Below are 24,672 nucleotides of genomic sequence, written 5' to 3' on the forward strand. Positions count from 1 at the left end.
TCAGAATGTCAAGTGTCAACCTGTTCTAGAAAGTTAACACCGAGAGTCTCCTTCATTGCCCATTGGATCAATGGCCTCCACTCGTCGTCTAATATTGCCCATACGGCCTTGGAGACCCTCACACACCACTCATCAAAACACCAGCGATGCTTCAAATGTTGCAAAAGCACGCCATATTGCGCTAGCATCACCAGTGCCAAGGGGTCTCGTTCGCGCAGCAATTCCATGAACCGAGGCTTCAAGCGGATCGCCCACCTCCCGGCAATTGTACTTGCCCTGATGCCGCTGTAGCACCAATTGAGCATTTCTTCCAGATTCGCAATGGCCAATTCATAAACCTGCAGTTCATGATTCGCGTCCCGTGATCTGCAGACTTCATTCGCCTCGCGCAATTGATTGAGCATAGCAGCCGCGTCCTCGGGAATCGGAACCTGAACCTCCTCAACCTGCAAAATCGGTCCAAAGGGACTGTCAAGTAGAAAGCTCGTAAAGTCCCGTGGCGAATGAATAACTTGTTGCACGCCGCGCGTTAAAACAAGAACCTGGTACAAATCATCGACGCAGGACCACGGATCTTGCACATCCGGCGTATGCGGGAATGCAAAGGTGTAGATAACCACAATTCCCGCAAAAGCAAACATGGCCTTGGCATTACCCTCATTCACGTCACCCAGCAGCTCCCGGAACAGGGCTAGCGCCTGATTTTGGTGCCCGACGGCGCGATTGAGATACGACGCGCGACGGGTCGGTTCCGGTCCTGTTCGAGCGAGATGCAGAGCTGACAGGGCTAAGATGCCGTGCATCAGAAATGGATGCGAGAGGGCCTCTTCGGGCACGACGTTGCGCCAGATTGGATCGGTGCGCTCGTTGCGTGACAATGTGTGGAACGTCGCGTTGCACCACTGTATCATCAGCTCTAGGTCTTGGAGATTCAGTGCGGACCCGCCTGAGGTTGCGGCATTTTCACTGCCAAGTTGACTCAAAATTCCCAGGGGGTCTGCTACCCCCGCCACTGGGGTTGAACTCAAGGGTGAACGAAGTTCCGGTACTAGGTCGCCTGGCTGTCCGCTGTCGGACTCATTTGCCCATAGTAGGGAAGTTGACGACCCGTACTCACATTCGGCATGACGCTTGGCGCAGTTGGTACAGCATGGCCGGGCTTCGTCGCACTGTGATGGGATGAGTGGATTGTTTTTTTTTTTCTCTGTTCTCGTTTCATACCTTCACTCGACGCCTCTTGCATTCCACGCAACCGTGGCGAGATTTCCGGTGTGGTCGTCGGAGCGCCATAGTCATAAAATCATTGGATCCATAACCTGGAAGAAGAAAAAATGAGACTCTGAGTTTATTTCAGAGTTGGTTTTCCCCTAAGGGCAGGCAACAGGATTGAATATCGGAGGGACCTCGTGGGGGTTCCTCGGGTCCCGAGGAAAGTATAGGATTATGTAACAACACCCTGTCGATCAAACAATCGAAAAAGGCTTGTCTAAATCTGAAACATTGTCTTGCTTGCACTGCCTCTGGCTTTAAATATTAAAGTCTTTAATTCGTCCATACCGTACAAGAATAATCGCTTATATACTCTTCTTTGAAACCTTAAGTCTTTCTCAGACTCTTTTTAATCTTCTCAGATGTCTTATGTATATTCCGCTTTAAGACAACCCCTATTGATAGGGGAATAAGAATTAACCAAATATAGAATTTAATGATAGAATACAGTGAGGTGTGAGATACGCGAATTGACATTTCTATATGTATGACCTTAAAGCAAAACACGCAGGCAGTTCAAGAAATTTAAAGCCAATCCAGAAGAACGTGGCAGTCGTGCCGAGGGTATCATAGCTAAACACTAAATAAACCGCAAATCTCGCTAAGATTTTCCTGGCTTCGTAACTGGGTAATATACAGAACGCCATTAATGAAATCTCAAGTCTTGGCCTAACATGACCCTCCCCCACCTCCCCCACCTTGCGAGGTCTTGGTCTTTCTCGCACGCCTCGCCCTCTCGGCAACAGCAATTCCCGATATAAGGGCGATGAGGTTGAACCGTGGCCCTAGAGGCAAGTAGATATCCAAGTAGCCGGGTGTTTTGGAAAAGGTGCGGCCGGAAGAAAAGACCGCCACCACGGTCTGGCTAGTCTCCTCGACAAGTTTATATTTTTCCCGGCCGGTGCCAAGCGAGTGGGTTCGTTTCCAGGTGAAATTTTGCTTTGTGCCGTCCTCTAGCTGCATGCGGAACCAGTATATGCGTTTAATAAAACCTTGCTTGTGTAGGTATTCCCAGTCCATTTCGCTAGGCCGTTCGGGGTCCCCTAGACCAATCTCACAGTCTGAGGAGAAGTGACGGAACTTACAAACCCCCGCAATAGGCCCATTGGAGTCAGGGCTGCGATGGAAAGTAAGGTCCGGCTTTCCTATTGTGAGGGAGGAGTTGTCAACATGGAAGAGGTGTGTTTCGTCTTTTGTGCTGACATTGTAGTGGTGGTGCCAGAAGGTGTTGGTGATGAGATACTGGGCAGCTTGATCCATAGTGGAGGTGATGACATTGAGAATGGTATCATTCGGAGTAAATTTGTGGTTGGTTTCTAAGAACCCGAGACCAGTGAGTTCATTATATATCTAGATTCTCAGATCAAGTAAGACTCAGCCCTGTCCGAATCAAGGATAATTGGGGTCCTTTGGCACAGCCAAGGTCATTGAGTGTGCCTATAGAGCCCCTGGGGCAATCAAGTGGATATGTCGTATTTGGCCCCCAACTGCTGAGCCCTGCCTGGAGATGCTGGCAGTGCAGGGCAACAGACCAATCAGGTTGTGGTGATCGATCGCCACGTGATGGTCATCCCGCGTTCGGCCTTATTTACAAGGCTGTAAGTGGCAAATCTGAATAAGCAACTACACGTGACCAGCATTCAAGTAGTATCACATGATCTGAATATTGGTGCCTGAATGCCTAATAACTTTCGCCGTCGCGTCGAAGCGGAAAGTGAAGGGCAAGAAAAACAAGCAGGTCTGCAGAAGAGGGAACTTCTCTGACAAACAATCAACTGCATTGACCTTCTTCGCTGCTCGGCGAATTAGTCTCTGTCGATTGAGATTGCCGTTTGTTCCATCTAACAGTTCTTAGAGCTGTTGCAGCCCAAAACCTGCATCCTCTGATGCCGTCAACCCGTCTCTTCTCATTCTGATCAACCCACCCCGCGATGTCGTTCAAAGTACCCTACGAGTCCAGTCCACCTGAGACTCCAGAGAAAGATCGCTCTCGCAGTCTCTGGAGCAATGTATCGACAACTCCTGCCGGCCCTCCGCCATCCACTACAGGCTCATTCATACCGCATTCTACATCAAACATCAATGGTGGCTCGCGCATCAACTCATTCTCCACAAACGATAGCACATTCTCTACAAACCAGAACTCCTTCTCGAGGAATGATTTCTCCAACTCGGTCTTTACAAAATCCGGTAACATCAATACAAATGACAGCATCTTTGGCTCATCCTTTGGATCGATGGATTATGCCATGCCCAAGCAGCAAAAAGCTCCTTCCGCTAAGCCTGCAGCCCAATCTAGTCTTCGCTTCGGTGTGCCGAATGGAGGCGGATTTGGGGATTCGATGGATTTCGGACACTCTAATGGGTTTGCCTCGTCGCAAATGAGTGACTTTAACGAGCAGGAAGGCGAGATGGAACCGGAGGAAGAGGAACTCGAAGAGGAGGTGCAAACTGAAGAGGAAACCGACATGAGCACCCAGGGTCGACCCAAAAGTTTCAATTTCTTAGATTCGGCCTTCGGAAACCCTTTCGAGTCCCAGCCCTCCATGGGTGCGCAGCGCAAACCAATCTATTCGAATCCAAACGAGGCCAAGCGACCGAAACTTGACGAGCACTGGACGCACCAGTCGCCCATCCGCAAGACCAACCTGGCCCCCAAGAAGCCGTCCGCGATGCCATCCATTCTTCACAACCTTGCTGCCAGATCCCGTATTGCCCTTGTTAAAGAGCCAAGTGAGATGATTCTCAAAACGGAGGATGCCTTGGGAAATCTTTCCGACGAGCTCAAAGCCGCAGAATACAAACATGTCGATTTCGATGCTGTATTGTCTAAGGTATCAAAGGAATTGGCGGACAGTTGGCAGACTTGCGCCGAGGAAAGTGGGAATGACCGGCCCTATGGTGCCCATACCGGTATTGGACCCGGGGAGCAGGCTCCCGACCTCGTGAAAGCTACCTTCTTGGCTTCGTTGCTGCTCGAAATCCACCACCCTCCTCGTGAAACCCCCTCGACTGCCAACATCAACCCTATGCGCACCGGGGCCGCTGGTATGGTGAAAGCCATGACGAGACTTCCCGTTCCTAAGCCCCTGCCCCAAGTTTTGCTTGACTGGCTCAGTGAAAACCACGCTTCGCAGACCAAGGATCTCCAAGCATTGAAATATGTGGAACCAAACCCGACCGCATCCTCAAACTTCTGGGATATCATTATTGCATCTGTGCTGCGCGGTCGTCTGACTGATGCTGCAGGTGTTCTCCGTTCTGCAGACTTCAACTACGCCCGATCAGCAATGGAGGATGGACTCCCACAGCCTGGTTATCGCGGCACACAACTACAAAATATCCAGCGATGCGTCAACAAGGCTCTTCAAATTCTTGAATCATGCCCTGGAACCCAATCTGAAGATTGGGAGGTCACCGGCCTTGATTGGTCTCAGTACCGGAAACGCGTTCTTTCAGCTGTCACTGACCTGGAGGAGTTCGCCGAGGGCGAAGAGCGGGACGAGTCGATTGTACCGGTTCCAGAAAATCGCTTCCAGGCTGTCAACTTTGGATTGTCCACTTTCAACTCAAACACTGCCAACAAGAACCCGATTTCATTCGCGCAATCGGCTCGCATGGCGGAAAGCCGTGTCCCATGGTCAATTTATCAGAGCTTGAGATCTATCTACCGCATTCTTCTGGGCGACCCATCTGCCATCAAGGACAAGTCTCAAGACTGGGTGGAGGCGACCATTGCATTGACGGCATGGTGGGATGGTGAGGATGACACCGGTTCCACCATGGATTTTGGCGCTACCTCATCCAGTGACAACTTCCAAGATTTCTTGCGCTCGCGCGGCCCAAAGAACCACGTTCGCGCCGTTGATCGCAACATGCGTGGTGCCTACCTCGACCGTCTCGAACTAGCCCTCAGCCATACCACCAGCGATGGGTCTGACAACGCTGATTTCCGACCCAATACGCTCAGCAGCATGGAGGTCGGTCTCGCATCTGTCTTTGAAGGCAACGTGCAGGGCGTATTGGAGTTAGTGCAGTCATGGTCGCTTTGTGTGGCTGCGGCTGTCGCAGAAGTTGCCAGCCTAGGAGGTTGGTTCGAGTCCGGAAGCAGCCAAAAGACCCTACCTGGTCTGTCCGAGAATGATCTTATGGTCCTTTCGTACGGGCAGGACAACAAGTCCCCTGCCCGCCATTTACACAAGGACGATGTTCTTCAGAATTACGCGCTCGGACTGTATGACCGACCCGTTATCGAGAACGAGCACAGCTCTCGTGAAGGCTGGGAGCTGGCTATTGAGGTACTGAGCCGGTTCGACGACGCAAGCAAGATGAAGAAGGCTGTGACCGAGATTGTGGATAAGCTTCCTTTGGAGAGCCCTGATCAGCTGGATAAACTGGTTGTTCTCTGTTCGGAACTTGAGCTGGAGGACCAAGGGCGTCGGGTATCTGAGGTGAGTGGTAGAAGGGAATTACTTTTGACTATCTGACCAAATGCTTACTTGTTGACAGCGATTCGGCGACATGTTGACCTCGAAGTCCGAAAATTTCGGTCTGGCCCTCGTCTGCTATGCTCGTGCCCAGAGCCGACGCAAGGTCAAGTCAGTTGTCGACCTTTTGATTTCATACAGCTTGGTTCAATCACGCGCGTACCCTGCGACGGCTGATCTTGATGAACAACTGCGCTCCTTGATGAAGGAACCCAAAGCATGCCTGTCGTCCATTGCACAGGTTGACGAAGAAGCTGCTCGGATTCTTCAGTTCTATCTCAGTGGTTACGCGACGCTGCGCCGGTTCTATGAGATTCGCGACGAGGAATTTGAATTGCAGGAGGGCCAGCAACCACGCTACAAGCCGTTGGCTCGACGACGCGCCGCTGCGCAAGCTCTTGTGGCTGTCGTTGGCAGTGCGGCGGATAATATCTACGGAGGTCTCTTCGACCCAGATCGTGATTCCGCTGTGCAAGTGGATGGACTGCTGGCTCTGCTGGGTGAAGCCTGTGTGTTTGTGAATCGTGAGTCTCCCAAACTAACCCACGTCAATATTCTTCCCTGGTACTAACTTCCTATCCAGAACCCACTCCAGTCCTCTCTATATCCCAACAGTTCACCATCTTGTCCGCAATTGAGGACCTAGAAACCGTCACCCCGCGTGTGTACGCACAGTGCGAGGAATGTTTCCGCTCCACCCTACTCGAATATCAATCATCAACCGGAGGATCAGATGGGCTCCCCTCTCCCCGCTCACTATTGAAGAAATCCGTGTCCAATTTCTCCTCCAGCTTCGCCTTTATCGGCAATGACATGCTTGAGTCAGCGCGCACACGGTCCGGTTCAGGATCCAACCCTACCTCCGTAGGCAGCTCAGGCGTCCTGGTGCCTGCCCCAGGTGACAAAGCCAGCGCCGATCGCGGATGGGATTGGCGGGCCGGACTTCCCGAGACTGCCAAGGGCGAGGATATCCTACGGATGCTTCGACTGGGATTAGCACGCGGATTGAGTCACGGGGCAATGGGATCGATCTGAAATTACGGCGTTAGAGTAAGAGGGAGGCCGAGTTTTGAAAAATGGTGTTTTTTAATCGGGGAATTGAATTTAGCTTAGCACCACTTGCACACACACACACACACACTACATTTACCTGTTCGCCTGCTTTGTCTTTTGTGACAGGCGCTGTACGATATCAGACTATGCAACTTAATCCTAGTCCGAGGTTATACATGGAAAAGTCGCTTTCACAAATTAAACTACCGTTTGGACGTGTAGATGGTTCTGTGAGCGAGTGCGTGTGTGGACGAGTGCCGAGTCCGAGAAAATGGAGAAAACGGCTGCCTCGTGTAAATTGTAAAAGTAAGCGTCAAAGCTAACAAAACCGGTTCTCGACCTTTCCGTAACTCTGTTAGCGTCAGCAGCTGAATGCGGGCGCCTAACCTGCTCCACCTCACTTGGACCTAAACAAAACCGAAATAATATTTAGATGCAATCATGTGCCGTCAGCCCTATATCCCCTTGCGCCTCAGTAGCGAGAAGTGACAAGGCTGTGCTAAGAGGCTCTCTGAGTCAAAACGCCCCGATATCCACTTTGGACTCACGATCGACATCATTCAGCCAGTCATATGGCGATCTGGGACCCTTGATCCGGTGTGAATTGTATTTGCGAACTATTCGGCTGCACAGCCGGTGGCTCACCGACTCGTTGTACTGGATTGCTTGTCGTGGCTGGGCTTCTTCACTATGTGTTCACCGTCTTTGTCTGCCACACTTGTAGATGACCGTTCGATGGGGTTACGGGAGAGTCAGAGACTCGGAGTCAGAGTGGACATTACAGCTGAAGGATGGGACTGGACTGGTCTTTTTGTGTTATCCCCAGCCTATAGTGCATGGAGGGGTAAAATGGATACCCACGACCTGCAGACTGGAGAAAAACGATCGAGTATATTTCACACTTCTCTTTGGTCCAATCGGGCGCGCCCCGTTAGGGTTCTGCCTGGGGCTGCCATAGGGCTGAGGGATCTTCATATACTGGCTTTATACTCTATATATAACGCTCAGTCCCACTCTATACAACCTCAAGTCACTCCTTCCTTTCGGTTCATTTTTTTCGCGAGACAGCGTGTCTTTCTATTCGCATTATTTTCTTTCTACTTCTGTTCGACCGGTTTGCTTCCTCTCTTTTGGCCCAAGCAACCCCCAACATATAATTCAACCCCGCCATCCATTACCCCGAACTCTCCCCACATATCATACGATGTGCTATAAAGTCGTCGAACGCTATTCCGCCTGCAAATGCCTCTACTTCGAGCACTCGATCGACCCATGCTCTGCTTATGGACAACGCGGTCATCAAGTACAAGAAAAGACCGTCCTCGTTGGTTATACCTGTGATCGGCATTCCGGACGCGGGAGAGCTGCTGTTTCGCCTGGTGCGAGACAATGGTCCGATTCAGGGTACGGGAGTCTGGATTTGAGTACAAGTCAGGATGGAGGTGACAGTGGGGAATATTGGTAGATTTGCGGGAGTGGACCGTGTATCAGGGCTGTGCCATGATAATTCTGGCCACTTTCTGGATGTGTTGTTTTTTCTGTTTTCTATTTTTTTTTTCTGGTTAAATTGTCGAATGGGGTTCTTCGGGTATTTGATTGTCGACGCTGGTGTTGGCGATTCCCGATGCCGGAGAGATGTGGGCCCATGTCTCTACACTCCTTCCTCTGCGTTTCATTGCTTTGGCTTTTGCAATGCTGTGGTTGCTCCTAGAGAGCCGACTACTTTGTGGATCATTGATTGATTCCATCTGCATTTGATTCAACCAGGTGTTGATTACCATCGAAACGCCCACGAAATCCCGGTCTACGTCTGGAACGGAGGGTGCAGGGCGAATGTGCGAACGTGCGAACGAGAAAAGCTGACGAAGATACGTGTGAGATTACGCTGTACGGATGATGTACCATGATGTTTTGATATAATGCATTGTGGGCGTTTCTTTTGTCTTTCAACGTGTCTGTCGCTATATGTCCTGGATTCCAAATTTGGAGATGAGGACTGGTTCCTCTTGAAGCAAGCGATAGTAATCCATTGCATTTATTCTTACTTGGTCTATCAAAACGCTGCCAAAGTTTCCTGGGCAGTTGAAAGAAATCCAAGCCATCCTGGATGTAAAGGTGCTTCGAACCGTGAGGGGATCAAGGTAATTTGGCCATGCGAGAGCGGGCCGAAGACTGATTCGCTGAATCCTGCGAATGATACTAGATACTATGTTAGTTAAATATGTCCCTTGATGTTTGTTCGATCACACATAGCTGGATAGTCTTGGTAAGGTCCAGGTTTTCGCAAAATGGTCCAGTTATAGACGCAGGACAGTTTTATCGTGGTCGATATGTGGCAGAAGTTCGGGCGACCCCATTCCCGTTTATTTCATATGCTGAGGACCATGGGAGCAGTGAAGATGATGAAGCAAATGGCAGGATCCACTCGTATACAGAAAGAGCTATTACATTGTCCTGCAATCTGGGCAATGTCCTGGCACGTCTCAAGAAATTGTTGCCAGCTCGCCATCCGTCCGTCATCTTGTGTTCGACTAAAAGCCACAATCGATGAGAGTAACCTTGCCATGTGAAGATAGATGGTCAGACGGGGATTAATTTGTGAATGCATTGCGTCTGAGATTGAACCAGCCAGGTGGAAGTGCCAGAGAAAGCGCCGAAAGATGACGCTCGAATTGGACGAGAGGTGCGTCTATCTCTGCCTGCGCTCTCAGTAGACGAACCCCTGCAACAAATAGAGCTTGGCGCATCGCGGAAATAGTGATGTCATAAAGTCCACTAAGATATACCGTTCTACTCTTGGGACACTGCCAGTTAATTGCTTGCGATCGTAAGTTTAGTGTAATGCCGGGATCTGTAGCCTGAAACAACCCGCCCTTCTTCATCCAATACCTGCACAATTTCATCTAGTCAATTGAGAAACATTAGTTAACAGGGGAATGTGCGTGCTGTGTCCGGACTAGCTACATTAACGTCAAAAATGCTTGGGAATCGACTCGATAATTGATAATCTAACAAATACATACAAGCGATTTCGTGGTGGGGAACAAGTATTGGCATTCCGCGAAAGTAACTCAGACGCGCTCAAGCCAGGCCTCAAACTGTCGTGATGTCAAAGGGAACACAGTTACGCTGCTGGACTCCTCTAACAAAGTATCTCCATCGTTCCCTTTGAACACGTACTGGACGGCGTGACGTCCATCGCTAGTCTTCAGAACCATTTGCTCCGTGATGTCATCTGGAGATCGCATGCTGCTAATAACAGCGTTTAGCTTACCACAAATGGTTCCAATTACAAGCTTAGCAAGTTTGTACTTCCGGAGTTCAGAGGGGAGCTTCTTCCCCTGTCGACAATGAAAGATAAGCGACTCCCATTCTGCGCTGGGCCAATAGATAGCTTGGATGTCGAGTGCAGGGAGGGACTCGATGACCGAGTTCGGGATACTGGCATGAATAATGACAACCCCGCTGCACGTACTGCGGCGTTTGATATAGCAAGCATAATGTTCGGCAACTTCTCGGTCAACAGCGAAGTAGAGATCGGCCTGTCTTCCGGAGAAATCACACCGTGGTGGGGAGACAAGGCATCCGAAGTTTACGTTACCATTATCGTCGAATAATTCTGTGATGCGAGATTGGTCAATTCCCTTGTAGATGGTTGTATGGCCCGGTGCCCTTGAAGCTGCAGTTATTGCAGCTTCTGATAAAGCGGTTTCATGCGATAGCCAAGGGACCATTCTTAAAGAATCTGAAATCGATCGCCGTCCAGATTCAACAGCACTACTATGTCTAGGTCGGGAAGCTTCCCGCCGACTAGCCATATCTCGCTCACGGGAAGCGTCTTGTACCGCCTGGAGGGCTCGGTTGCGTAAATGAAAGGTGTCCCAAATCCAGAACTTACATGAGTCGGTTAGGCGGATCGATCGGAACTTGGGATCCATGATTGCCTCCTGAAGCTCACGATTAATCTCATACATATTCATGCAGTGGAACCATTCAGCATCATTCTCTGCGCAGGTATCGGGAGAATTATCAAGGTGACCTTCGGCGACATCAATAAATAGGACACCATTATCAGTGTCATCAGTCTCCCTCTTGGGCACCCCAGGTGGCCAGTTAGTCCAATACTCCCAGATACGAGTTGCAGTTTCCGAGGTATAGCCCAGATGCTCGAGTGCGGCCAAAGAGACGAGATGATCCGGGATACTAACAAAGGAATCGGAGCTTGAGGAGATCGATAGGGGGGTCAGCGGAAGATGATGTTCTTCTTCATCGCTAGATCGGTTTAAACGTCGTTTATGAATGCGACGTGTTCCATCAGACAAAGGAGAGCTAACCAGCCCTAAGTTTTGTAGGGTAACTGCATCATCCGGAACCAGGATGTTTGTCCGCATGTCGTCATCCCTGGTCGACATAATGGACTTTCGATGCGCGGGTAAAGGTGATGTGGTGAACTGGCTTCGTTGAACGGGTGTGACAGCAGAGAATCCGACCTTCTCTTCAGACATATAACTATTCAGGGAAATGATGCTCCCTAAACTGATAATTGGATGTTTCTGAAGAATGATCTCGAGTTCTCTACCGGAGGTAGTGGAAATGGGCCAATGGGGTATGGTTTTTACATAGAAAAATAAGTTCCGTTGCCCTTTTAGTCGGCACCTCGCCCCACCAGAATATCAAGATTCAAGAAGTTAAATTACTACTTGACATCATACAATGAGGGTTGAAAACAACCACGAAGGCAAAAGCACTGAAACTGATAAGAGTGGAGTGTGGCTGATGCATCAAGTCGCGATGGTCAGCTCACTTTTCAGCGCCGGTAGCTATAGCATCCGATTCAGCCACAACACGGAAGTTCTTGTTCCGCAGCAACGCAGGATATGACCACCTCGGAGATAGTGCAGTTTCGTCTGACTGGGACTTATGACGGCCCTCTACTCAAGAAAATCCGAATATATGTACCATGTATTCACTTTTCCTATACTCCCTCAGTCTCAGATTCCATTCCTTTCCCCTCTGCCTTTGACCAGCTGCTTTCGTGGTAATATCGCTCTACCGTATGTGCCTTGTCTGTTCTTTGAGATAGACTCTTACTTTTCTCTTCTTACCTTTTGAAGTCCTACCAAGCCTTACTTCTTCCCTGAACTATGGCTCCCTCTGCTTTGGAACATGAGGACCTCGCACGCGATGCTGCCTTCAACAAGGCCCTTCATGGCAAGTCGTCCAAGGCCAAGGGTGGTCTAACTGCCTTGCGCGGGAAGGACGCCGCCGCTCAGAAGACTGCTGTGGATGAATACTTCAAGCACTGGGATGATCAGGTCGCTGCCGACGAGACAAATGCGATTCGTGAGGTCTGATCGGACTCATCCCTGAGAAAATAGTCTTGATTACTAACGCCTTACGCGCAACCTTTAGGCCCGGAAAGCGGAATACGCAACCCTGACCCGACAGTACGTGTTACAAAGTATTTGTTCGTTGATATAAACTCCAGATACTAATGATCTTATGCTAGCTACTACAACCTTGCGACGGACTTTTACGAATACGGATGGAGCACCTCATTCCACTTCTGCCGCTTCGCCTATGGCGAGCCTTTCCACCAGGCCATCGCCCGCCACGAGCACTATATTGCCCTGCAGGCAGGCATCACCAAGGACATGAAGATTCTAGATGTCGGCTGTGGTGTCGGTGGTCCCGCTCGCGAGATAGTCAAGTTCACTGGTGCCCATGTTACCGGTCTGAACAATAATGACTACCAGATTGACCGCGCTAGCTACTACGCTCAAAAGCAAGGTCTATCGGATAAGATGACCTTTGTTAAGGGCGACTTCATGCAAATGAACTTCCCCGATAACACATTCGACGCTGTGTATGTGATTGAGGCTACCGTCCATGCTCCCGATCTTGAGGGTGTTTATAAGGAGATCTTCCGCGTTCTGAAGCCCGGTGGTACATTTGCGGTCTACGAATGGTTTATGACTGACGAATATGACAACGATGATCCCGAGCATCGTCGTATCCGGCTTGGTATCGAGCAGGGTGACGGTATTTCGAACATGGTTAAAGTTTCCGAGGGCCTGACTGCATTCTGTAATGCCGGTTTTAGCTTGATCCACCACGAAGATCTGGCTGCTCGTCCTGACCCCATTCCCTGGTACTACCCGCTAGCGGGCTCATTCAAGCATATGGGTTCGGTCTGGGACTTCTTCGTCATCGCTCGTATGACTAGGTGGGGTCGCGGCCTTGCCCACCGTTTTGTCGGTGCTGGTGAGACCATCGGTTTCTTCCCGAATGGCTCACAAAAGACCGCCAACAGTCTGGCGTTGGGTGCTGATTGCTTGGTCGAGGGTGCTCGGAAGAATTTATTCACTCCTATGTACCTTATGGTTGGCCGGAAGTCTTAGTGAATGTATGATATGGTGGTTGATTTATCTGCATAAAATATCCTCCTTGGCGTGCACGCTTGTCCCTGGTGTTTGCTGTTCTCTTTTGCTCCTTCGCCTCCTAGTTGTCGTTACAACCACATGTCACTAGTAATCATTTCTGTACTCACATCTGAGTCTGAACCAGTTTAGGTAGATAATTACTTATTGAAGAGGGGACCTCTCAAGGCTGTATGCTCAGAAGCACACGGATCGATTCAGCACCCGCAATTCAGTTTCATACCTAACTGTGCGTACAAAGGAGCCTGGGCGTGCTGCCCAAGAAGTCAATTTAGAGAAGTGTAGGAGGGCGTATTGTCAATCTGTCTCTATCTGCTACTTTTATCCTCATCTCTCCAAGATTATATAATTCGACCACTTAAATAGACAAGGTCAAGGCGTAGTAGAAGACAAAATCCCCCACTACATTATAATAGGCTAAATAGGCTGTCTGTCTGGTTTCTACATTTAATAAAATATACGAGCTGAGTAAGCCTAACAGGCTGTGCTGTATTTTAACGCCATTCCTTTTCATGTCTTCGTATTTAGCTCCCAATTTTAGGAGTCATCCCTCAAGGCAAAGTTAAGGTTTATATAACTAGTTATAATCTCTCGCGGAAAAATAATTGACCATTTCTTTATTTCGGTTAACCTGATTACCATGCAGTAACAATGTTCAACAAGAATTATCCCGCGAGTGCATTACTCCGGCCAACTCGAGCGCAAGATGTCTCTAGACATCTGGTGCCAGACGCCCGGCTCGGATACAACGCTCCTCCGTGCAGGACGGCTCCAGTGAAATGGAGTACGAGTGGTACGGGTCGCTGGGGTTAGCGCCTTGGCTAAAACAAACCGCATCTTCCCTTAATAGGGCCCTTGGGTTTCTCATATTTCTCGAACTCGTAAGCTTATAAAGTGCACAAGAAAAAGGGGCTCCTTTTTTCCCTGCAATATCTTGTTCCCCACGGCCGTGTTTACTGAAAAAGCGACGCCATGACTCAGTCCACTACAAGTGCCGTTACAGACAATGGAAACATACCTCCTCATAACTGGGTTCATCTCGCTTTGCTGGTCTTTTCGCTTCCGTGGCTACTCATTCAACTAGTATACCGAAGACTACTTAATCTGGGACACAATGAGATTTCGTTTAAAGAAGACCTAGCACTTTCACTCATACGAAGGTATAATCAACCTTGCTGGTCTTATGGAAGGTGCTAACACAATGCAGAAGTAGCACGCTTCCTCTCCCACTAACGCGATTCCTCAGCCAACCCAGAACTGAAAATATACTCAATTCACCGCGCTTTTGCTCTAAGAGTACCAACCTATACCAACGAGTGCTTCAGCAAAATGTTGCTGGATACTGGCTTTGCAAAGGTCCTGCTGGAAAGGCTGTTGACCCTGGATCATGCGATATCATAATATATTATCTCCATGGTGGAGCCTATGTTAGTGGTCATCCTGGAACTTTCTTACTAGCGGCTTTACGAATTGCAGAGATTGCCGATGAACGCGGGATATCTATTTCCTGCTTTGGTCTTCAATATTCGTTGGCCCCGGAGGCGAAGTTTCCGACACAGCTGGAACAGGCCGTGGCGGGGTATAAGTACTTGTTGGATCAAAATATTGATGTTTCCAAAATTGCCGTTCTGGGTGATTCAGCAGGTGGACACTTGGCCCTGTGTCTCATGACTTCATTAAAGGAAGCTCAGTTGCCGAAACCGGGCAGGGGGATTTTCTTGGTGTCGCCCTGGATTGATTTGCTATGTTTGAAACGTGCTACGTATGAGAGCAACAAGTACATGGATTACATCAGTCGAAAATCTGTTCTTAAAGCGTCAAAACACTTGTTGGGCAAAGATATCAAACGGGAAACTGCGGCGTGTATTGATTTTACCCAGCCACTGCCTGGTAGTCTGTCATGGAAAGATATTCTACCCGCCAGAGTTTGGCTCTCGGCCGGCTCTCATGAGGTGCTTTTGCAAGAGATTGAAGAGTTTGCCAGGTGCCTGAGGGAGGACGGTGTGGATGTACACCTTAGAGTGGAGAGGGGAGGAGTTCACTGCTGGCAAGGGATGAAAGATGTCTGGGACATGTCCAAATATTTGAGAACTACTGATAGCTCTCTGCCAGAAGGCTTGTTGACGGGGACAGCTGCTATTGGAAATGCGATGTTGTCGGACATGAAGTCCACTTAGAGTATGGTATGTTTCAAGGTTCGAGGTACTAAGACGTGTATGGAGGTTTTATACCGGTACCAGAGCGAGTTTTAAATGAACCTTTTCTGAAATGATTCATGATGTAGACAATATTTTGCACTTCAAATTTCAAATGGGGTGCAAAGGTGGGACGGTGGGACTTCGTAAACGCATTGCTTGCAGATTAGTATCCGATACCTTTGAGTCATAAAGGAGTTGATCCATTAACAAGGAATATAATCGTATAGATTTCGCCTTCTTACTATAAAAGCTTCAGCATCAACGCAAAATGCCAAGGAGAGCGAGGATATATCGGATGCAGATATCACAGATAGACCTCTCAATAGCCCGCAAATGGGCCCAAGCCCCGGGCCCACAGCCAGCCCAACCCCGGCCCACTGCCCAACCCACAGCCCATTAATGGGCGCCTATCAAAGCCCATCAAAAGCCCATTTCTGTGCACAAATATAGTCTTGGAGCGTATAAAGTAGCTGATTAATGGCTGTATTTTACGCATGTACCAACCTGTATATTTAATTTCATCATATTATTATAGTAAGAAGTAGGAATTCAGTAGATATTGTACTGATTTCATGCAAAATTTCATACAAAATCACCCCAAAAAGATCTAACTTAACCACGAATTCACACTTAGAAGGATTACGGAGTATTAGTATGAAGAGATATATATTGGGTCTATAACCAGGTGTCAATTATAGTAGCACTAATGGTACCTCTACTTACTATGTAATTCCCTAACAAAAATAAGTACCCCTCATAAAAAATAAAGCTTTATAAAAATCAACTTTGCATCTTATGAGTTGATTTATAAGCTTATAAGAAGAAGGTTTCTGTATAGCCTTAGTTATGTATCACTTAGGTGGTAGTTTAAAAACCCCCCAAAAAAAACGAAAGAAAAATGCATTAATTATACAGCTACGATAAATTGGCATGTTTGTATTGTTTGGGGCCCATTATGCGCCCAAATGGGCTTTGCGGGCTTTCATTCCGGGCCCACGAGCCACCAATGGGCCCGAAGGTAGGGCCCAAACCCAGCCTATTTGGTGGGTTGGGTTGGGCTGGGTTAGGCTGGGCAATGGGCTTTGTGGGCTATTGAGAGGTCTAATCACAGACTCGTGTGGCCTCTCCGGTGGCCTGGCTTTCATTGCCGACCCGGGCTAGGGGAAGGTGGAATTGCAGCAGTGAGTCTCGGATGATCCACGGCTGTTTCAAAAAAAAAGCTAAACGAAAGACACTCCGGCGAGATTCAGAAGCGGAGGAACTGCTTATGATATCCCGGCGCTAAGCCTGTTAGGATTAACAGATGCTCTGAACTATAAAACCTTCTTTCCTCCGGGGCTCTCGTTCCAATATGGAGCCAAAAGAACAATGGTCTACATATTGTTAGAAAAGCGAAGTGACTAGTAAACCTGCAACTAGGCGCTCGAACGGAGGAATTATGTGCCGTGTATGGGCCCTCAGTGTCCACTTAAACCTGCATGATTGTGCCGTACTTTGTACGATGAACTTGAGATTATTGGGGGAAAGGGCGGGAGAGAAATGCGGGAGCTGCAGCTAAAAAGCAAAGTACTTAGAAACGATTCCTCAGACCTATCATTTACTAACTAAAATTAGCCTAGTGGCATGTAGGTCCACGCGGTGTAATAACTGACACGCTGACCTCATGAGACTAGAGATCTGCAGGTATTTAACCCATTTCCTTCCCCATCTCTCCAATCCCTGTGTCAGTGTGATATTATCCATCACGGCGAAGCTTATCTCACGATAATCATAGCATGGGGAGCGACTTCAAGGTTATTGTTATTGGTGGCGGCCCAATAGGGCTAATCGTCGCCCATGCGCTTCACCATGCCGACATTGATTTTGTGGTTCTCGAGCGCAGACCTGCTATTGTCGAAGAGATAGGGGCCAGTCTTGTGGTATATCCGACTACCTTTAGAGTCATGCATCAACTTGGCATTTTAGAGTCATTGCTACCTCGCGGGGGAGAGCTTGAAACCCATGTGTCGCTTACCAAAGATGGACATGTCTTTAACGAAAGCCCAAGATATAGAACAGTCCGAGAGAAGTGAGTCGTCATACCCATTTTCTTGTGTTTCCGGCTGACATTTCGGAAACAGTCATGGACATGGCCCTGTTGCTTTTGATCGCTCGGAGGTGGTTGAAACAGTGTACAATCTGTTGCCAGACATCGCAAAAGAAAAGGTCTTGACAAACAAGCAGTTGAGTAATATCGAGACAAAGGGCGATGGGGTCGAGGTGACCTGCGTCGACGGGAGTTTCTACCACGGATCAATAGTGATAGGCGCAGACGGCGTTCACAGCAAAACCCGACATTTGATGCGCGACATCGCCTTGAAAGAAGATCCGCTACGGGACTGGGATCCCGAAGAACCGTTCACGGCAAAGTTTCGCCTTTTATTCGGGGCATTTCCCACACCGTCACCGTCCGGTGAAGGAAACGATACCCAGTCATCGGGGAAGTCAGTCTCGTATTTCAGTGGCCCGAAGCGTAGTTGGTTCTTCATGAGCGAAAAACTGCCGAAGCCAACCAGCGAGCGAAAACAATACACTGAGAAGGATGTTAATGCCCTCGGTGCCGAGTTTGCAGACTTTCCGCTGAACCGCACAGTCAAGGTCAAAGATATCTGGCCGAGCATATCGGCCGTAGGCATGACGGACCTCCAGGAAGGAATTGCAAAGCACTGGAGTCTAGGCAGGATTGTGCTCGTGGGCGATTCTTGTCATAAGTTTACGGTTCATATGGGGCTTGGGTTCAACAACGGTGTTCAGGATGTTGTGGTATTGTGTAACCGTCTACGAGGTGCGGTTCAGAGTGCTTCCGATAGAAACCCGAATGCCGCTGCTCTTACGCATGTGTTTGATGACTATGAGCGAGTGCGAAAGAGCTCGGACTGCTCGCTCGTTGGGGATTTGTCGAACTCGGGGATGGAGACTCGTATGTACACTTGGTACAATACCTTCTACAGGCTTCTCTCACGATATGTCATTATTCATTCCTTTGTTGAGCGCTTGGCCCTTCGGTTTTCCTTTTCGCCTGGCCTTCAGAAAGCACAGGTTTTGGATTATATTGAGGCATCGGAGCCGATGAATGGGAAGTTGCCTTGGCTACATCCGATGAAGACTAAGAGACTGTGATATACTGCTACCGCAATTGGGTCGTGCCAATAATTCCTTTTTAGTCGGAAAATAATATGTTGGGCTTTGGGCTCGTCTATCAACTATAAGCTTCCTATGTCATTTCTTGGTCCCTTTCTGAAGTACCCAAATATGTTTGCTTATTGCTCATTATTACTAGATACAAATACATTGCTAAGGGGCAGTATCATTGAGTACCTGGCACCTGGAATAACAGGGCTAAAGAGGGGTTAGTTGCCATGGCATACTGTATAACTATTGTACCTTGAGGCTTGAGCGGTTTCCGATACAATCCGAGCACATTTTTTGAAATTCCAAAGCAACATTGAAAGGGCGTTGTGCCAAAGTTTCTGACTAATCTTTTCTTTGCCCTGATCAGCCTGTTGGCACTGAGATTGTCGAGATAAAGTATTACTAACTCTTGTTCGAGGCTTTAAAGGCCTGCTTGCGGGGTGTCCTTGACATCAGTCTAGAATCGACACCTTTGTTTGAGACATTCTTGGGGATGGGGGAAAGGTACACAGGGGATAGTTATCGGAACTCTGGGGGAGAGGGGGGAGAATCATACTGTATTATTTATTGGGCATGGGGGAAAGAGGAAGAGGAAGATGAGCAAACTGCATTGCTACATAGACTACTCGGTACTCCTGGAAAATAGGGTCAGGTAACCACACCACTGATCCTAACAATGGTCAGTTCCCATCTGCCGTGTGTAGATGTACTCTACAGTCTCTCATATAATTCAGCAACTATCAGTCTTTAGATGTGTCAGTTCAATTGGTGGGGAAGTTAATCTCTTTAATCCGAAGCCCGGAGGTCGACCCAAATTTTGCTAATGTTCACATTCGCCGGTCGCAACGGATACACAACTTCCCCTTCCTCGTTTTGCTCTTCATATGTCGTTGTGTGAATCTGCGAAATTATAGTCCCCTTGAACGGTGCCGGTGGTTTCGACCACACCTTTTGCACCGCCTCAGAAACACTCTCGATTTGAATACCCCGGTATCCTTCTGCTGCGGAACGTCTCATCATCTCTTCAGCCAGCAGTCTCATGAGCCCACGTCCGGAATGAGTTTTCACGGTGTTGGTAGCGTTGCGCATCAGTACTTGCCCACGGGACGTAGGTTTCCATGATGCAGGATCGCGCGGGTCTCGCTCCTCGAGGGCGTGATAGACTGTTCCGAACAAGGGCAGTGCTGCTATCAGAGGTTCTATCTGAGTTATGTCTAACTCGTCGATTCCATCGTATGCCATGGCAATTGAGACTAATGGGAAGTCCATCTGCTCTGCAAGCTCACTTTCGGTGACATTCTCGTCATCCAGATCCCAGTAGAGCTTGCCCCCGGTGGCTGCAGACTCAGGTCGCTTGTACTGGTATTCTTTGTCGAAGATACCAAGTGATTTTCCCGAATCGATCTGGTGCTTGATTAAATAGTGCGCATCCCGAAAAGTCTGATAGGCCCGCTGTGTTTTGTTCTCAGGGTAAACAACTGGCCAAAGTGGGGAGTGGAATAAATTTGTTTGAATGCAAATTGCTCGGGCCCATTCCTCGTGTTCTGGTCCAAGAACGCGAATTTCGTACTGTGGTGGGAGAGAGGAGGCCATTTTTGACAGATTATGAAGCTGTGAATAAGGTGAGGAGAACTGAGGATGCAAAGGGGATACGAGAAGACTATTAACACTCGATTTTCCGTCCACGTGTCCCCGACCCTGGTCTCTATTGTGCTTACCTAATTGTCACTCTGTAGAGTAATCATTTTCTTTCGAGGCAAGGATCCTAAATATATATCTGTTACAGTCTAATTTTGTTGCCGGAGTCGCAGGGTGATTCGCGGGTAAGTCTATATCGGCCGCATTAGGTCTTCCCAGCAAGGGCCCGGATACAACTGGCGAGCAAAAGTTCAAATAGAAATAGAACCCCAGATATAAGCAAACTTCTCCTCAGACATATCATCCAAAGTCTATCAAGATGGCCGCAGTCGCAGAGAGCCAACCCATAAAATTCTCAATTACCCACCACCGCCAGCCAGCGACAACTCAAGACCATGCATGAACTGCCTCTGGAGGCCCCAAATTAGGTTATAAACTAAATAAATATGCTAAGAATTCTAATTATATAACTTATGCATTTGCTTGTGGTATTTTAGGTAATTACTTTACTTGATAAATCGAATTTTATTTATGAAAGTTGTAAATAGCAGAACACCGGTTGGAAAGCATGAAGGAATATACTATTACTAGGGTGTTTGGTTATCGCAAACTAATTTCAACTGAAGCCTCTGGGAGGCAGGTAGAGAGACTGCCTAACATCCCGGATGAGTTAGGTCGAACTCTTATAATGGGTGAGCAGATTTCCATCAAGCCATAGTTAGCCGTTACTACTTCTAATATCTATATAGTTTCCGTAGCCGAAGGCTTCGGGATCGCTTGCGCGATATTGTAAGAGGCTATCTCCATCAGGGAGTTGAGCTTTCCGAGCTGGAATATCAGCCGAAATCAAGCGTATTTCTGATTACGAGTCTAAGTGGAAAACTAGAGAGGTACCTTTTACAACTCATCTTGTTTCGCCACCTCATTGACTGGTTTAAAGGAAACAGCTGTCTCACGATTCCCATATTCAATAACAAATAAAACAGAGATTATATGTACAGATACGGTACTCAATAAAGTCATGATTATAAGCATACGTTTTCCTATGGTTTGTAAGGTTTAGGTGACGTGATGTATGGAGACCTTGCAGATGCTTCGGGCTACTAATTTCGCCAAGACTGTTTGAGCTTAATGTAAACTTTAAAACAGATGTCTTGGCGGTTATATACACCTGATTTAGCGATCATGACGTCCTCTATACTTCGCCCGTTCTATTAATTATGAACTCGATAGACACCCGTACTTTCTCATACGGCTGTCCCTATACCGGCATGAGTGGCATAGAAAATACATGGGCAAAAGAAAACCTGCCCACGCCAAGTGGAAGATAGCTAAGCAATCCTGGAATTGTCATCCATTGTAGTAAAAAAACGAAATGATTTACCTCGCCATTTGAATAAGATAGGAAGCCTTCTAGCTATATGACATAACTATTCGCCGAGGAATCTTTACATACAAAGTTAACATACAGTAGAATTCGAAATCAGTTTTATCTTTTGTAGCAGTGTACTCCATTAACCTAAGCCGAACCCTCTCCCGGACTACTAGAGCCTATTGTCAAATTCCGAGTCTGCATACCCGGTACAATACACAGGAGGTAACAAGCATACCGCCAAGCATACCAGAGGAGTTATGAATGCTCCGTTGTTTTGATTAGATAACTAAGGTCCATGTAAATTGTAAGGACCGCGTATATAGAAATACAGAGTGTTCCATATACTCAATTCATACCATACAATTTGATACAGACCGATTTCTGTCACCTAGCAAAACTAATTATATATTCTATCGCGTTCTGTACATTGCCATCTGTCACTTTTAGGGCTCTAATGTTCTGCTGGCGATTATTGAATCCCATGCCTTCTAGCCTGTTCAACTGCTGGGCGTATCCCGTGGGCAAGTCCTGGGTTGTCTCGTCGGCCATAGCAGCACTTATATCCTGTCCACATCCCATCTTGATCAGCCTATATATTCTTAAGTCGTCTTAAGCAGAGGGGTCGAGCACTTACTTGTCTTTTTTTAACTTGGTCTTTAGCTTGACTATTGGCTTGCCAAGGTCCTGCTACCGTAAAAGCAGCAGACGACTGTGCAGAGAATAGGTAAGAACTTTATGTTGATGCGTTGTCTTTTGAAATCAGCTTGGAATGTAGTTAGGAAATACGAAGGACAGTAGAGGACTTCTATATATACTAAGACAATCCCACATGCAAAGAGACTGCGCAAGGAGGACAAAGACATATACCAAGGAGGAGTTCGACACAACTTCCTTAACGAAGGTCATTCTACAGCTTGCAACACTGAAGCGCCAGGTACCCCAATCCCCGAAGCCAGTTTGTATCCAGCACTTATTAGAGACTGTTCGGGGTGACCGGGGGCATGTTTGTCTATGCATGGACATCATATCCATCTAATCCCTGGATTGCTCCTACCATTAGGCTGGCAATGATTGGTTTGGTACGACTGATGTTGTTGTAAGTATTGCAACCAACTTAGTCGACAGCAAGTATGCGGGTAGTGCTGCTGGTGCTTTCGGGTTGGGAGCCCGGGTTGGGAGCCCCAGGTAAGACTGTGGGGCATTTCGGAATAGATGGCGGCCCGTGGGGGAAGTGTATTTAACCGGAAAATGCTCTGGAGACCCTTGGGAGTAGGTGAAGGTGAATTCTCCAAAGGGACCAAAGTCCCAATGGTAAAATTACCTCATGGAGCGAGGAATGAGGAATGGCATCTGGGTTGTCGATGCTCATGGTAATTCCGGTAATTTATCCATTTGTAACCACGTGAACTTTCATTACAATACGTCGCGTTATTTGTAGAAATTCCAATAGAAGCATGTGAAGCATTCTGAATCACATGTTAATATTTTACTGATATTACAGAAAATACATCCATGGATATCTCTTCAAAGTTGTAAATTGCCAATACCTTGGATATTATATCCATCGATATGTAGAGAGTCCGGGAAGGTCCACTCAAACCTTATTGCGCGTCACGGGACCGTGTTCCTTTTCCATCCACGGTCCAGTTTCCGCGATATCTGAAGGTTAATTTAACCACACACCACTTGTGAATTTCGTCCCTAGCATTGGCTCGCGACACATTCTAACAATGATCACCACTCACTGGCTACCAGCCGCCCGGCTGAACATCAACCAGGCGCGAAAATTCTCCCTCCTTTCCACCCATGCTTCATTTCCCGCGACAATGTATCGATACCAGCTGGCGCGCAAGGCCACACTATATGACGTGACCCAAGACGAGACCCGCCACAGGAAGGATGCAATCACTGTGTCTAAGGATGGGTTGGTTCACGCAGCGATCTCTAAGTCAAGCCCCTGTCTGTAAACTCCTGTCTAGCCCTCGTGCAATAGAGTCTAACTATCTATATATTAGATTCCAATGGGCCAATCTTCATGCCCAATTCTCGTCTTATGCAGCAAATGCTGCGCTTTGATTTCGAGCGGTACCAAGAAGAGATCGGCGATGGTAAATCTGTTTTGGACCCCACTGTTATCTGTGTTCCGCGAGGTATGATATTTTTATTTTCCATGTTCGGTTTTGAGTAAAAACAGAAGCTTATGATCTTAGGTACTCCCATTCCATCTGCTCTGGTACTATGGAGAGAGGGCGTGTCTCGCTTTTCCCTGCAACCTTCCAGTCCTATGGAAATCGAAAGTGAGCTCTAATCCTAAGATACGGGTAGACTGGGCGGGTATTAACGATTTACAGAGCTGAACGACGTGCTTAGCGAGTTCTACGAGAAGTCTGCGACAGTTGTCGGCGCAGAGGAATGGATTGAGAAACATCCATACCGGGAGAGTTTTGCTGACGGAAACGAGAAAGGATGGATGGAGGTGTAAATCTCCGTGGTCTTGGGTTTGTCAAATGTAAAGTAGGCATGGATACACATGGATGGTACTATTGACTGCAGATTATATAGGCACCTTTTATTGCCTTAGTTTCGAGGCCACCTGTAAGACAAGGAAGTTACTAACGTACCGTGGTCTGCAGGTTGAGTACGTGTAATTATATCTCTCTTGGTTTAGGAGCCGATATTGTGGTAGTACCAAAATCACCGAACATACTCTAGGTACCGCATAAAGCCAACCTGTCAGCCAGTCATATATCTGAGGATCGACAAGCTCCGCAATAATTGTAGATGAACACCTGATTTCAGGTTCAAAATTTGGTCATTTGAAAAGTATTTAGTATCATGTAAGAAGAAGAGCAATCCCAACGAACGGTAACTGAGCCATCATCCCGTTGAATCTACTCCGGATTCACAGGGAAGCTGTCCTTGATAGAAACCAGTCTCTGTCTTTCGGTGTTAGATCCATCACCACCGTAGATTGAGATGGATTCCCGCATAATACGATCAAGGAACTCTGTCTTTGCCTCCGACCACTCCGAAAAACCAGA

At 47.9% G+C, this 24,672-nt stretch overlaps 10 protein-coding genes across 10 annotated transcripts; 6 read left to right on the plus strand and 4 right to left on the minus strand.

The window, feature by feature from the left end:
• Positions 1-8: 8 nt before the first annotated feature.
• N7447_011036 (Zn(II)2Cys6 transcription factor domain-containing protein) lies at positions 9-1,296 on the minus strand (the record flags this gene model as incomplete). Its single annotated transcript, XM_057235298.1, has 2 exons — positions 9-1,169; positions 1,222-1,296. 2 exons carry the CDS (start codon positions 1,294-1,296, stop codon positions 9-11), a joined length of 1,236 nt encoding a protein of 411 aa, XP_057080616.1.
• Positions 1,297-1,938: 642 nt separating this feature from the next.
• Positions 1,939-2,529, minus strand: N7447_011037 (uncharacterized protein; the record flags this gene model as incomplete). Its single annotated transcript, XM_057235299.1, has 1 exon — positions 1,939-2,529. The coding sequence occupies one exon, from the start codon at positions 2,527-2,529 to the stop codon at positions 1,939-1,941; it is 591 nt and encodes a 196-aa protein (XP_057080617.1).
• Positions 2,530-3,200: 671 nt separating this feature from the next.
• On the plus strand, positions 3,201-6,791 carry N7447_011038 (putative nuclear pore complex subunit Nup85; the record flags this gene model as incomplete). The annotated part of the gene is made up of 3 exons (XM_057235300.1): positions 3,201-5,720; positions 5,779-6,280; positions 6,340-6,791. The coding sequence occupies 3 exons, from the start codon at positions 3,201-3,203 to the stop codon at positions 6,789-6,791; spliced, it is 3,474 nt and encodes a 1,157-aa protein (XP_057080618.1).
• A 3,089-nt stretch (positions 6,792-9,880) lies between these two features.
• N7447_011039 (uncharacterized protein) lies at positions 9,881-11,221 on the minus strand (the record flags this gene model as incomplete). Its single annotated transcript, XM_057235301.1, has 1 exon — positions 9,881-11,221. The coding sequence occupies one exon, from the start codon at positions 11,219-11,221 to the stop codon at positions 9,881-9,883; it is 1,341 nt and encodes a 446-aa protein (XP_057080619.1).
• Positions 11,222-11,953: 732 nt separating this feature from the next.
• Positions 11,954-13,210, plus strand: N7447_011040 (sterol methyltransferase; the record flags this gene model as incomplete). The annotated part of the gene is made up of 3 exons (XM_057235302.1): positions 11,954-12,157; positions 12,222-12,256; positions 12,319-13,210. The coding sequence occupies 3 exons, from the start codon at positions 11,954-11,956 to the stop codon at positions 13,208-13,210; spliced, it is 1,131 nt and encodes a 376-aa protein (XP_057080620.1).
• Positions 13,211-13,330: 120 nt separating this feature from the next.
• N7447_011041 (uncharacterized protein) lies at positions 13,331-13,598 on the plus strand (the record flags this gene model as incomplete). The annotated part of the gene is made up of 2 exons (XM_057235303.1): positions 13,331-13,365; positions 13,403-13,598. The coding sequence occupies 2 exons, from the start codon at positions 13,331-13,333 to the stop codon at positions 13,596-13,598; spliced, it is 231 nt and encodes a 76-aa protein (XP_057080621.1).
• A 623-nt stretch (positions 13,599-14,221) lies between these two features.
• On the plus strand, positions 14,222-15,426 carry N7447_011042 (alpha/beta hydrolase fold protein; the record flags this gene model as incomplete). Its single annotated transcript, XM_057235304.1, has 2 exons — positions 14,222-14,409; positions 14,505-15,426. 2 exons carry the CDS (start codon positions 14,222-14,224, stop codon positions 15,424-15,426), a joined length of 1,110 nt encoding a protein of 369 aa, XP_057080622.1.
• Positions 15,427-17,222: 1,796 nt separating this feature from the next.
• Positions 17,223-18,606, plus strand: N7447_011043 (FAD-dependent oxidoreductase; the record flags this gene model as incomplete). The annotated part of the gene is made up of 2 exons (XM_057235305.1): positions 17,223-17,515; positions 17,568-18,606. 2 exons carry the CDS (start codon positions 17,223-17,225, stop codon positions 18,604-18,606), a joined length of 1,332 nt encoding a protein of 443 aa, XP_057080623.1.
• A 798-nt stretch (positions 18,607-19,404) lies between these two features.
• N7447_011044 (uncharacterized protein) lies at positions 19,405-20,211 on the minus strand (the record flags this gene model as incomplete). Its single annotated transcript, XM_057235306.1, has 1 exon — positions 19,405-20,211. The coding sequence occupies one exon, from the start codon at positions 20,209-20,211 to the stop codon at positions 19,405-19,407; it is 807 nt and encodes a 268-aa protein (XP_057080624.1).
• A 3,150-nt stretch (positions 20,212-23,361) lies between these two features.
• N7447_011045 (uncharacterized protein) lies at positions 23,362-24,113 on the plus strand (the record flags this gene model as incomplete). Its single annotated transcript, XM_057235307.1, has 4 exons — positions 23,362-23,590; positions 23,647-23,781; positions 23,842-23,928; positions 23,983-24,113. The coding sequence occupies 4 exons, from the start codon at positions 23,362-23,364 to the stop codon at positions 24,111-24,113; spliced, it is 582 nt and encodes a 193-aa protein (XP_057080625.1).
• Positions 24,114-24,672: the final 559 nt, after the last annotated feature.

The sequence above is a fragment of the Penicillium robsamsonii genome, assembly GCF_028829455.1.
Source record: "Penicillium robsamsonii strain IBT 29466 chromosome Unknown utg000008l_segment0_segment0, whole genome shotgun sequence".
Taxonomy (NCBI): domain Eukaryota; kingdom Fungi; phylum Ascomycota; class Eurotiomycetes; order Eurotiales; family Aspergillaceae; genus Penicillium; species Penicillium robsamsonii.